The following is a 13,639-nucleotide window of genomic DNA, read 5'->3' as shown; positions in this document are numbered from 1 at the left end:
TCTGAGGGGGAGATTTCCATAAAAACAGGATTTCTGGAGGGGAGATTTCCTATAAAAACAGGATTTCTGGAGGGGAGATTTCCTATAAAAACAGGATTTCTGAGGGGAGATTTCCATAAAAACAGGATTTCTGAGGGAGAGAAAACAGGATTTCTGGAAGGGAGGGTTCCTATAAAAACAGGATTTCTGAGAGGGAGATTTCCTATAAAAACAGGGTTTCTGGAGGGGAAATTTCCTATAAAAACAGGATTTCTGAGGGGGAGATTTCCTATAAAAACAGGATTTCTGGAGGGGAAATTTCCTATAAAAGCATTATTTCTGGAGGGGAAATTTCCTATAAAACAGGATTTGTGAGAGAGAAATTTCCTATAAAAACAGGATTTCTGAGGGGGAGATTTCCATAAAAACAGGATTTCTGGAGGGGAAATTTCCTATAAAAACAGGATTTCTGAGGGGGAGATTTCCTATAAAAACAGGATTTCTGGAGGGGAGATTTCCTATAAAAACAGGATTTGTGAGAGGGAGATTTCCTATAAAAACAGGATTTCTGAGGGGGAGATTTCCTATAAAAGCATGATTTCTGGAGGGGAAATTTCCCATAAAATAGGATTTTTGAGGGGGAGATTTCCATAAAAACAGGATTTCTGGAGGGGAAATTTCCCATAAAATAGGATTTTTGAGGGGGAGATTTCCATAAAAACAGGATTTCTGGAGGGGAAATTTCCTATAAAAACAGGATTTTTGAGGGAGAGATTTCCATAAAAACAGGATTTCTGGAGGGGAAATTTCAGGATTTCTGAGGGGGAGATTTCCTATAAAAACAGGATTTCTGAGAGGGAGATTTCCTATAAAAACAGGATTTCTGAGGGGAGATTTCCTATAAAAACAGGATTTCTGAGGGGAGATTTCCTATAAAAACAGGATTTCTGGAGGAGAAATTTCCTACAAAAACAGGATTTCTGAGGGGAGATTTCCTATAAAAACAGGATTTCTGAGGGGGAGATTTCCTATAAAAACAGGATTTCTGAGGGGAAATTTCCTATAAAAGCATGATTTCTGGAGGAGAAATTTCCCATAAAATAGGATTTGTGAGGGGAGATTTCCTATAAAAACAGGATTTCTGAGGGGGAGATTTCCTATAAAAACAGGATTTCTGAGGGGGAGATTTCCTATAAAAACAGGATTTCTGAGGGGAGATTTCCATAAAAACAGGATTTCTGAGGGGAGATTTCCTATAAAAACAGGATTTCTGGAGGGGAAATTTCCCAAAAAATAGGATTTTTGAGGGAGAGATTTCCATAAAAACAGCATTTCTGGAGGTGCCACTGTGTTCAGTGGTTCTGAACTCTTTGGCTGAGCCTAACTCAGTTTGATAGAGGTTGAAACCCCAAAATTCCATGTTTTAGGGATTTGGGGGAATAAATTGCAAAGGGGAGAGCTCATGTTGGTACTCAGGGCATGGAGTGGGAGTCAGGTGGGATCAGTGGTGCCTGAAGAATTTCAGTTTTGCACTTTTTGCATGTTGGCTGTTTGCAATCTCAATTTTTGCTTCAAGGATCTCTGGCCCAGCTTTGTGAGGTAAAAAATCAGAGCCCATTCCTGTGATCAGGTGACAGAGATTATTCAAGCACAGCAAAACAATTCATTTTTTGCTTTCTCTTTCTTGCTCAGCTCATACCAAACAGCTCCTGTTTGTGCTTGGCTTTCTGCTGATAGTGCTCAATCTGTGTAACTTTGCATTTCATTGATTTTATTGTTCTGAATGTTCTGTCAGCTCCTTCTAAACCTCAGCTGGTTTGATTTTACATATTTTCCACTTCTTTCTCTGGCATTAATGCTTTAGAATCAGGGTGTTTATTGTGTAACACTCAGGGCAGCTTGCTTCTGTTTTTTTAAGTGTGGCAGCAGCTTTCTCTAAGCAGTACAAACCCATATTTTATTTGAGATCAATCAAAACCCTTCATTCTCCCAGAAAGAAGAGTTAAATACTGATTTGATACTTAATATAATATAATATACTTTAATACTTAATATAATATAATATACTTTAATACTTAATATAATATACTTAAGTTTAAATACTTACATTTAATACTTAAATACTGATTTAAGTAGGTTCCTCTCCCATTCTTCCCTATTACCCTGTTAAAAAAAAATAATTAAAAACATTCCAATCAGGTGGCTGTGGCAGACAGGACAACTCTAATTAGGCAGCTGTAACAATTTCTTGTGGTTTTGTTTTCCCTAGTTTCTGCACACCATAGAACAGTGAGGGAAGAATATGGAGACAAAGTAAAAATGAGACCCTGGAGTCGCAGCCCTTTGCGCCAGCAGAGAGACAAGCTTGAGCAAGGAGAGAGCAGGAAACCAGGTAGCATCTGCCACTCTACACTGTCTTGGGGGACAGCTGGGGGAAAAAAAAATCAAATTCAATCCAATTCAATTTATTTTGAGTCTCAAAGAACCATCCCAGGTGCTCAGTTCCAGCTCAGCCCCAGCGGCGTCAATCTGGAATCCTCACCAATGGCTCTTTGCTGAAGCACTGCTGGTTTTGCAGGATATGCACAAGTGATAAATGGAATATTTAGCAATTGGAAAAGGTTCAAAATGAGTTAGTTCAGTGGTGGAAGAAGCAGCTGACTGAATTGTTAAAATCCTGCAGTTGAATTGCCTTGCAGGTTAAAAAGGGATTGGTTACTCCAGCTCCAGGTGGATTTGGGGTTAGGAGCTGAATTACCTTGAAAAGTGACCTCAGTGAGCTTCACTGATTCTGTCACCTTGTAGAATAATTAGATACTGAAGGCAGAGTTCTGCTTAGGTGGAATTTTGTTATCCAAGCCAGAAAATGATCCCACCTGAAGGTTCTTGGGGTAGGGAATTTGCACAAGTGACATAAAAACGCCTTTGTTTGAGGGAGGAAAGCTCTGATGTGGGCAGCTGTGAAAAGAAGTGGAGGCACCCAGAGCAGGATGGAATCAGCTGGAATTTATTGTGGAGTTGGAATTCCAGGTGGAGGCACCCAGAGCAGGATGGAATCAATGGAATTCCAAGTGGAGGCACCCAAAGTGGGATGGAATCAGCTGGAATTAATTTTAGAGATGTAATTCCAGATGTAGGCACCCAGAGCAGAATGGAATTCCAGGTAGAGGCACTCAAAACAGGATGGAATCAATGGAATTCCAGGTGGAGGCACCCAGAGCAGAATGGAATTAGCTGGAATTCCAGATGTAGGCACCCAGAGCAAGGTGGAATCCCTGGAATTCCAGATGTAGGCACACAGAGCAGGATGGAATCAGCTGGAATTTATTGTAGAGATGGAATTCCAGGTGGAGGCACCCAGAGCAGGATGGAATTAGCTGGAATTCCAGATGTAGGCACCCAGAGCAGGATGGAATCAATGGAATTAATTGTAGAGTTGGAATTCCAAATGTAGGCACCCAAAGTGGGATGGAATCAGCTGGAATTAATTGTAGAGATGTAATTCCAGATGTAGGCACCCAGAGCAGGATGGAATCAATGGAATTCCAGGTGGAGGCACCCAGAGCAGGATGGAATCAATGGAATTCCAGGTGGAGACACCCAGAGCAGAATGGAATTAGCTGGAATTCCAAATGTAGGCACCCAAAGTGGGATGGAATCAGCTGGAATTTATTGTGGAGTTGGAATTCCAGATGTAGGCACCCAGGGCAGGATGGAATCAATAGAATTCCAGGTGGAGACACCCAGAGCAGGATGGAATCAATGGAATTCCAGATGTAGGCACCCAAAGTGGGATGGAATCAGCTGGAATTAATTTTAGAGATGGAATTCCAGATGTAGACACCCAGAGCAGGGTGGAATCCCTGGAATTCCAGATGTAAGCATCCAGAGCAGAATGGAATCAGCTGGAATTAATTGTAGAGTTGGAATTCCAGATGTAGGCACCCAGAGCAGGATGGAATCAATGGAATTCCAGGTGGAGACACCCAGAGCAGGATGGAATCAGCTGGAATTAATTGTAGAGATGGAATTCCAGGTGGAGGCACCCAGAGCAAGGTGGAATCCCTGGAATTCCAGATGTAGGCACCCAGAGCAGGATGGAATTCCAGGTGGAGGCACCCAGAGCAGGATGGAATCAATGGAATTCCAGGTGGAGGCACCCAGAGCAGGATGGAATCAGCTGGAATTTATTGTAGAGATGTAATTCCAGGTGGAGGCACCCAGAGCAGGATGGAATCAATGGAATTAATTGTAGAGTTGGAATTCCAGGTGGAGGCACCCAGAGCAGAATGGAATTAGCTGGAATTCCAAATGTAGGCACCCAAAGTGGGATGGAATCAGCTGGAATTAATTGTAGAGATGTAATTCCAGATGTAGGCACCCAGAGCAAGGTGGAATCCCTGGAATTCCAGGTGGAGGCACCCAGAGCAGGATGGAATCAATGGAATTCCAGGTGGAGGCACCCAGAGCAGGATGGAATTCCAGGCAGAGGCACTCAAACCAGGATGGAATCAGTGGAATTCCAGGTGGAGACACCCAGAGCAGAATGGAATTAGCTGGAATTCCAAATGTAGGCACCCAAAGTGGGATGGAATCAGCTGGAATTAATTTTAGAGATGTAATTCCAGGTGGAGGCACCCAGAGCAGGATGGAATCAATGGAATTCCAGATGTAGGCACCCAGAGCAGGATGGAATCAATGGAATTAATTGTAGAGTTGGAATTCCAAGTGGAGGCACCCAGAGCAGGATGGAATCAATGGAATTCCAGGTGGAGGCACCCAGAGCAGAATGGAATTAGCTGGAATTCCAAATGTAGGCACCCAAAGTGGGATGGAATCAGCTGGAATTAATTTTAGAGATGTAATTCCAGGTAGAGGCACTCAAACCAGGATGGAATCAATGGAATTCCAGATGTAGGCACCCAGAGCAGGATGGAATTAGCTGGAATGAATTGTAGAGATGTAATTCCAGGTGGAGACACCCAAAGTGGGATGGAATCAGCTGGAATTTATTGTAGAGATGTTATTTCAGATGTAGGCACCCAGAGCAGGATGGAATCAATGGAATTCCAGATGTAGGCACCCAAAGTGGGATGGAATCAGCTGGAATTTATTGTAGAGATGTAATTCCAGGTGGAGGCACCCAGGGCAGGATGGAATCAATGGAATTCCAGGTGGAGGCACCCAAAGCAGGATGGAATCAGCTGGAATTAATTGTAGAGTTGGAATTGCAGGTGGAGACACCCAGAGCAGAATGGAATTAGCTGGAATTCCAAATGTAGGCACCCAAAGTGGGATGGAATCAGCTGGAATTAATTGTAGAGATGGAATTCCAGGTAGAGGCACTCAAACCAGGATGGAATCCCTGGAATTCCAGCTGGAGACACCCAGAGCAAGGCCTGGGAAGCTCCTTCCCCATCAACACCAGAGATTTTTCATAGTGAGCACTCTGGCAGTAACCAGTGTGTAGGGACCTGTCCTGGTGATTTTTGTCACCATGGTGCTTTTTTCCCTTTTTTTCCCCATTTTAATTCATCTTAGGAACACCTCATGTTTAAAAATCAGGTCAATATTTCATATTTTTGGTTGTCAAACCTGCACCACTACAATTCAGAAAAGCTGTTTGTCATTGAGCAGAGTGTGAAATGATGCTTCTTATTTATTTTTTTAGTGCTGTGAATTTCCAATACTGAATATTCAGCACTGATTTAATGCCAGCAGAAAGTGAAGCAGGGAATTCAGGAATGGAAATGATACTCAATTAGCACTGTGCTTTTAATTTTTGTGGTTTCAGCAGTAAAAGAAGAGAAACCAGAAGAGAGGGATCCTCTGTCAGACTTGCAGGACATCAGTGACAGCGAGAGAAAAACCAGCTCAGCAGAGTCTTCCTCAGGTGATTGAATGCAATTAGGAGCTGTAATTAATTGTAGAGATGTCATTAATTTCTCTGTGAGTGTTAAATGCCTGATTATTCCTGGACAGAATCTGGATCAGGCTCAGAAGAGGAGGAGGAAGAGTCCAGCAGTGAAGGCTCTGAGGAAGAGGGGGAGGAAGAGGAGGAGGAGGAGGAGACAGGCAGCAATTCTGAGGAGGTGTCTGAGCAATCAGCAGGTGAGGATTCCACCTAGGGCTGCCTGATTTCCTTTATTTTCCTCATGCTGTGTTGTTTTATTGGAACATTTTCCTTTTCTCTTAGTCTAGGCCAGGCTGAGACCTCACAAAATAAAACCCCCAAGTCCCATTCTGTCCTTTTGGTAGAGATAATCCCAATTCTTATCTCAGGAGCCAGAGCAGAAACCTGAGAGCCATTTCTGTCAGAGGTTCTGTGCCATCAAATGCTCTGCACAGCACAGGTTGCACTTTGGGGGGTGTGAAATCCAAATATCTTTGGCATTTTGTGTTATTATCTTCATTCATTTGGAAAAAACTTCTGAAATTTGCAACTGAAAATAATTCCAAGTTCAGTAAAGAGGTCTGAGTGCAGTGTTCTTGTAATTAATTAGTAAAGGCACAAGAGCAGGCTCTGATTGATGCCTGGGTGTTTTTCTTTAAAATAATTACAATTAATCAGGAAATATTCATTATTTATTTACCTGCCCACATCCCAGTTCCCAGAGAACTGGTAAGAGTTGTGTTCCCTGCTGGAAGTGAACAGAATTTCCTGGTCATGGCAGAGGTGGGAGAGGATTCCAGCAGGGATTTCCTCCCGGGGAGCTGCAGAAATTTGGATTTTTCCAACCAAACTTGGTTCTGTTTTGCAGAGGAGGTGAGCGAGGAGGAAATGAGCGAAGAGGAGGAACGGGAGAATGGAAACCACATCCCAGTTGGTACAATGCAAATATTGAATGTTTTAAAGAAGTGTTTGCCTGAGTTTCTGCAGCTAGATAAATCTGTTTCTACAAATATTTAAAATATCAAAATGCTGTTCTCATGTCAACCTCAGAAATTCCTTGAAATCTGCTCCAAGCTTTGTGTTTAGAGGGAATCAGTCTCATGAGCTGATGTTTCCTTCTCTTTCATTTGTGTTTTGTCTTCTCATCAAAATCAGAGAATGAGACCCAGAATGAGAATCTTGGGTCACTTTTCCATTCTGGTGTAAAGATTTATTTTTCTCACCTGCTGCATTAACACTGGAATCAGAATCAGAGAATGAGACCCAGAATGAGAATCTTGGGTCACTTTTCCATTCTGGTGTAAAGATTTATTTTTCTCACCTGCTGCATTAACACTGGAATCAGAATCAGAGAATGAGACCCAGAATGAGAATCTTGGGACAATTTTCTCTTCCATTCTGGTGTAAATTTATTTTTCTCACCTGGAAACTGTAGGTGAATTCCTGAAAGCCAGAATAGAAATTTGCCTTCTCCACCATCCTCTGCCACGCAGTGCTCAATGTCACCACCTTGATTTCCCTAAATAAATGAAGAATTAAGTTGATTTAATCCTCACAGCTCCTCTTTCCACCACTGATTCTGAATTTTAAAGTTCCAGAGTTGAGGTTTGACCAGGATTCTGCAGGGAGTGAGGTGGAGGTCACTTTTCCATTCTCATGTCAGGATTTATTTTTCTCACCTGCTGCATTAACACTGGAATCCAAAATCAGAGAATGAGACCCAGAATGAGAATCTTGGGTCACTTTTCTCTTCCATTCTGGTGTCAAGATTTATTTTTCTCACCTGCTGCATTAACACTGGAATCAAAATCAGAGAATGAGACCCAGAATGAGAATCTTGGGACAATTTTCTCTTCCATTCTGGTGTAAATTTATTTTTCTCACTTGGAAACTGTAGGTGAATTCCTGAAAGCATCACCTTTGCCAGAATAGAAATTTGGCTTCTCCACCATCCTCTGCCACGCTGTGCTCAATGTCACCACCTTGATTTCCCTAAATAAATGAAGAATTAAGTTGATTTAATCCTCACAGCTCCTCTTTCCACCACTGATTCTGAATTTTGAAGTTGCAGAGTCGAGGTTTGGCTGGGATTCTGCAGGGAGTGAGGTGGAGGTCACTTTTCCATTCTGGTGTCAAGATTTATTTTTCTCACCTGCTGCATTAACACTGGAATCAAAATCAGAGAATGAGACCCAGAATGAGAATCCAAAATCAGAGAATGAGACCCAGAATGAGAATCTTGGGTCACTTTTCCATTCTGGTGTCAAGATTTATTTTTCTCACCTGCTGCATTAACACTGGAATCAAAATCAGAGAATGAGACCCAGAATGAGAATCTTGGGACAATTTTCTCTTCCATTCTGGTGTAAATTTATTTTTCTCACCTGGAAACTGTAGGTGAATTCCTGAAAGCCAAGAGGAGAAATTTGGCTTCTCCACCATCTGCCACGCTGTGCTCAATGTCACCACCCTGATTTCCCTAAATAAATGAAGAATTAAGTTGATTTAATCCTCTTTCCACCACTGATTCTGACTTTTGAAGTTCCAGAGTTGAGGTTTGGCTGGGATTCTGCAGGGAGTGAGGTGGAGGTCACTTTTCCATTCTGGTGTCAGGATTTATTTTTCTGACCTGCTGCATTAACACTGGAGTCAAAATCAGAGAATGAGACCCAGAATGAGAATCCAAAATCAGAGAATGAGACCCAGAATGAGAATCTTGGGTCACTTTTCCATTCTGGTGTCAGGATTTATTTTTCTCACCTGCTGCATTAACACTGGAATCAGAATCAGAGAATGAGACCCAGAATGAGAGTGAGAATCTTGGGTCACTTTTCCATTCTGGTGTAAATTTATTTTTCTCACCTGCTGCATTCACTGTAGGTGAATTCCTGAAAGCCAAGAAGAGAAATTTGGCTTCTCCACCATCCTCTGCCACGCTGTGCTCAATGTCACCACCTTGATTTCCCTCAATAAATGAAGAATTAAGTTGATTTAATCCTCTTTCCACCACTGATTCTGACTTTTGAAGTTGCAGAGTCGCGGTTTGACCGGGATTCTGCAGGCAGTGAGGGGGAGGAGGAGGAGGTGGCTGAAGGCTCCCCTCACTCCAATGCCATGACAGAAGGGGAATTCATTCCTGACTCTCCAGCTTCCTCCCCCATCGAGCTCAAACAGGAGCTGCCCAAATACCTTCCTGCCCTGCAGGTGAGGAAATATCCTCTCCAATATTTTTGATATCATTGATAACTGTTATCTTGCTCTTGCTGTCTGAAAAAATATCCTTGTGAGATATTGTTATATTATTATAACAATATATAATAATTGTAACATATATAAAAATTATAACAATAATTAAAACAATAATTAAAAACAAAAATTAAAACAATAATTAAAACAAAAAATTATAACATATATAAAAATTATAACAATAATATAATAATAACAATAATAATAATAATTATTATTATTATATTATTATAACAAAACTCCTTGTGAGAGTTCTGTTATCATAAACAGAAACTGGTTATTCTTTATGTTGCCAACAACAAAGTGACAATATTAATATTAATATTGATATTAATATTATTATTAATATAAATTATAAATTTATAAAATATATATATAAATAAATATATTATATTTAAATTAAATAATATATTTAAATTATATATATTATATATATATATATATATATATTATATATATTATATATATTATATATATAATGTATAATATATTTAAATTATATCTAAATATATATTTAAATTAAATAATATATTTAAATATATATTTTATATATATATAAAATATAAATTATTAATATAAAAATATTAATAAAAATCAATTTTTTACTAATTAATTCTGTGAAATAATAGATATAAATATAATTACTAATTAATTATGCTGCCTTTGTGCAAAAGTGAACGGAATAATTGAATTAATCTACTGAAACACAGGATTCCTTTAGGAACTCCATGAAAAGCAAACCCCAAACACACCTTTCCCATATGGTTTAGAGCTGAATCCTTCTGGTAAATTTTAACTGTGAAGTTGTTCTAAAAGCAAAGCCTTCCCCCAGTAAATGCTGTTGCTGTGATTTCCAGGGCTGTCGCAGCGTGGAGGAATTCCAGTGTCTGAACAGGATTGAGGAGGGAACCTATGGAGTGGTGTACAGGGCCAAGGACAAAAAGACTGGTGGGTATCAGAGCCCTCCTCTTCCTCAGGCTGGAAATTCTCATTTTACATTTTCAGTGATCAACAAAATCTATTTAAAATATTTCTTTACCAGCAATATTTCTTTATTTGCTCATTTCAAGGCAGAACAGCACAGATAATTCAATATTTAATCAGTGAGACAATTAATAATTATAATTATATATAATATATATAATATATATATATTTATATAATATATCATATATATAATAATTATAATAATTCACCTGGTATTGTGAATTATTAACTGTGTGATGGGAAATGTTTCCTGTGAGTTATTAACTGTGTGATGGGAAATGTTTCCTGTGAATTAGTAACTGTGTGATGGGAAATGTTTCCTGTGAATTATTAACTGTGTGATGGGAAATGTTTCCTGTGAATTATTATTAACTGTGTGATGGGAAATGTTTCCTTTGCAGATGAAATCGTGGCTCTGAAGAGACTGAAAATGGAAAAGGAGAAGGAAGGTTTCCCCATTACTTCTCTGAGAGAAATAAATACAATTCTGAAAGCTCAGCACCTGAATATTGTCACTGTCAGAGTAAGGCTGCAATCTTTTATGGCTTTTATTTTGTTGAAATATTCCTCTTGGCTTTTAAATATCAAAATATCAGCAACCCTGGCAGATCTTGCTGCTGTGAACAGTTGTGTGCTGCTCATAAGGCACAATCTGATATTTTACCAAAAAATGAGCAGTTTTTTAATAGAAAAAATATCATTTTTTAAAGATTTTACCAATGGCAGCCCCATCCTCTGGCAGATCTTGCTGCTGTGAACAGTTGTGTGCTGCTCACAATCTGATATTTTACCAAAAAATGAGCAGGTTTTTAATAGAAAAAATACAATTTTTAAAGATTTTACCAATGGCAGCCCCATGCTCATAAGGCACAATCTGATATTTTACCAAAAAATGAGCAGTTTTTTTAATAGAAAAAATACAATTTTTAAGGATTTTACCAATGGCAGCCCCATGCTCATAAGGCACAATCTGATATTTTACCAAAAAATGAGCAGTTTTTTTAATAGAAAAAAAATACAATTTTTAAAGATTTTACCAATGCAGCCCATGCTCATAAGGCACAATCTGATATTTTACCAAAAAATGAGCAGCTTTTTAATAGAAAAAATACAATTTTAAGATTTACCAATGGCAGCCCCATCCTAAATCTATATTTACAAATACATTTTATTAAATGAAAATAATACATATTTTAAAGATTTTTACCATGGAGCGCATCCTCTAAATTTCTATTTACATTTCTAAATTTACATTTCTAAATACATAAATTCATAATTCTAAAATACATCAATTTACATTTCTAAAATAGATTTTGGATGCTTTTTAAGCACCATGTGTAAGTTTTGCTGGTTTATCCTCTAAATTTCTATTTACATTTCTAAATTTACATTTCTAAATTTACATTTCTAAATTCTAAATACATATTTAAACATAAATACATCATTTCTCTCTAAATAGATTTTGGATGCTTTTAAGCACCAAGTTTTGCGGTTTATCTCTATTCTATTATCAATTCATTTCTAATTCTAATCACATTCAAATCTAATACATCAATTCATTTCTAATAGATTTAGATGCTTAACCATGTTAAGTTGCTGTTTATCCTCTAAATTCATTCATTAAATTTACATTTCTAATATAAATTAAATTAAACATCTTCCATCTCTAAAATAGATTGATGCTTTTAGACATGTGTAGGTTTTGCTCATTGTTTGTGTGTTGCAGGAGATTGTTGTGGGCAGCAACATGGATAAAATCTACATTGTGATGAATTATGTGGAGCACGACCTGAAGAGCCTGATGGAAACCATGAAACAGCCGTTCCTGCCAGGTACTGGGCTCCCATCCCTGCATTTTCCTGTTTGCTCCCAAAACCTCACCCAAATGTCATTTATTGTCTTCAATGCATTTTTTAATAATTTATTTGTTTTCTTCAATGCATTTTTTTGTCATTTATTTCTCTTCTTCAATGCATTTTTATTGTTTATTTCCTTTCTTCAATGCATTTTTTTGTCATTTATTTATTTCTTCAATGCATTTTTTATCATTTATTTATTTCTTTTCTTCAATGCATTTTTTTCTCATTTATTTCTTTCTTTTCTTCAATGCATTTTTTTATCATTTCTTTTCTTCAATGCATTTTTTTGTCATTTATTTATTTCTTTTCTTCAGTGCATTTTTTAATTTCTTTTCTTCAATGCATTTTTTTATCATTTATTTATTTCTTTTCTTCAATGCATTTTTTATCATTTATTGATTTCTTCAATGCATTTTATCATTTATTAATTTCTTCAATGCATTTTTTTATCATTTATTATCTATTTTCTTCAATGCATTTTTTTTATCATTTATTTATTTCTTTTCTTCAATGCTTTTTTTATCATTTATTTCTTTCTTTTCTTCCATGCATTTTTTTATCATTTATTATCTCTTTTCTTCCATGCATTCTTTTATCATTTATTGATTTCTTTTCTTCAATGCATTTTTTTTATCATTTATTTATTTCTTCAGTGCAAATAATGATTAAATTGCAAATAAATGATAAAAAAATGCATTTTTTAAATTTATTTCTTTTCTTCAATGCATTTTTTTAATAATTTATTTTTTCTTTTCTTCAATGCATTTTTTAATCATTTATTTCCTTTCTTCAATGCGTTTTTTATCATTTATTTCTTTTCTTCAATGCATTTTTTATCATTTATTTTTTTCTTCAATGCGTTTTTTTTTATCATAGATTTCTTCAACGCATTTTTTTATCATTTCTTTCTTTTCTTCAATGCTTTTTTTAATCATTTATTTCTTTTCTTCAATGCATTTTTTTTATCATTTATTTATTTCTTTTCTTCCATGCATTTTTTTATCATTTATTTCTTTTCTTCAATGCATTTTTTATCATGATTTCTTTTCTTCAATGCATTTTATCATTTATTTATTTCTTCAATGCATTTTTTATCATTTATTTCTTTCTTTTCTTCAATGCATTTTTTTATCATTTATTATCTATTTTCTTCCATGCATTTTTTTATCATTTATTATCTATTTTCTTCCATGCATTCTTTTATCATTTATTTATTTCTTTTCTTCAATGCATTTTTTTATCATTTATTTCTTTCTTTTCTTCAATGCATTTTTTTTATCATTTATTTTCTTCAATGCATTTTTTTATCATTATTTTCTTCAATGCATTTTTTAATAATTCTTTTTCAATGCATTTTTTTGTCATTTATTTCTTTTCTTCAATGCATTTTTATCATTTATTTCCTTTCTTCAATGCATTTTTTTGTCATTTATTTATTTATTTTCTTCAATGCATTTTTTTATCATTTATTTCTTTTCTTCAATGCATTTTTTTATCATTTATTTATTTCTTTTCTTCAATGCATTTTATCATTTATTATCTATTTTCTTCAATGCATTTTTTTTATCATTTATTTCTTTTCTTCAATGCATTTTTTTATCATTTATTATCTATTTTCTTCAATGCATTTTATCATTTATTTATTTCTTTTCTTCAATGCAAATAATGATAAATA

General features: G+C 36.4%; 1 protein-coding gene across 5 annotated transcripts in view; it reads left to right on the top strand.

Annotated features, from left to right (window-relative positions):
- Window positions 1-13,639, top strand: part of LOC135456638 (cyclin-dependent kinase 11B) — a 38,984-nt gene that overhangs the window by 13,331 nt on the left and 12,014 nt on the right. The window contains exons 7-14 of one of the 5 annotated variants that reach the window (XM_064730612.1): window positions 2,249-2,371; window positions 5,777-5,872; window positions 5,962-6,090; window positions 6,741-6,806; window positions 8,901-9,076; window positions 9,976-10,066; window positions 10,507-10,628; window positions 11,832-11,937. In XM_064730612.1, coding sequence (XP_064586682.1) covers window positions 2,249-2,371; window positions 5,777-5,872; window positions 5,962-6,090; window positions 6,741-6,806; window positions 8,901-9,076; window positions 9,976-10,066; window positions 10,507-10,628; window positions 11,832-11,937 — 909 coding nt within the window. Of the gene's footprint in view, window positions 1-2,248; window positions 2,372-5,773; window positions 5,873-5,961; window positions 6,091-6,740; window positions 6,807-8,900; window positions 9,077-9,975; window positions 10,067-10,506; window positions 10,629-11,831; window positions 11,938-13,639 lie in introns of all 5 variants that reach the window. The other 4 variants (XM_064730611.1, XM_064730615.1, XM_064730613.1 and 1 more) reach the window with 4 other exon arrangements.

Source organism: Zonotrichia leucophrys, chromosome 21 (genome assembly GCF_028769735.1).
Source record: "Zonotrichia leucophrys gambelii isolate GWCS_2022_RI chromosome 21, RI_Zleu_2.0, whole genome shotgun sequence".
Taxonomy (NCBI): domain Eukaryota; kingdom Metazoa; phylum Chordata; class Aves; order Passeriformes; family Passerellidae; genus Zonotrichia; species Zonotrichia leucophrys.
This window is presented reverse-complemented; position numbering and strand designations above follow the sequence as displayed.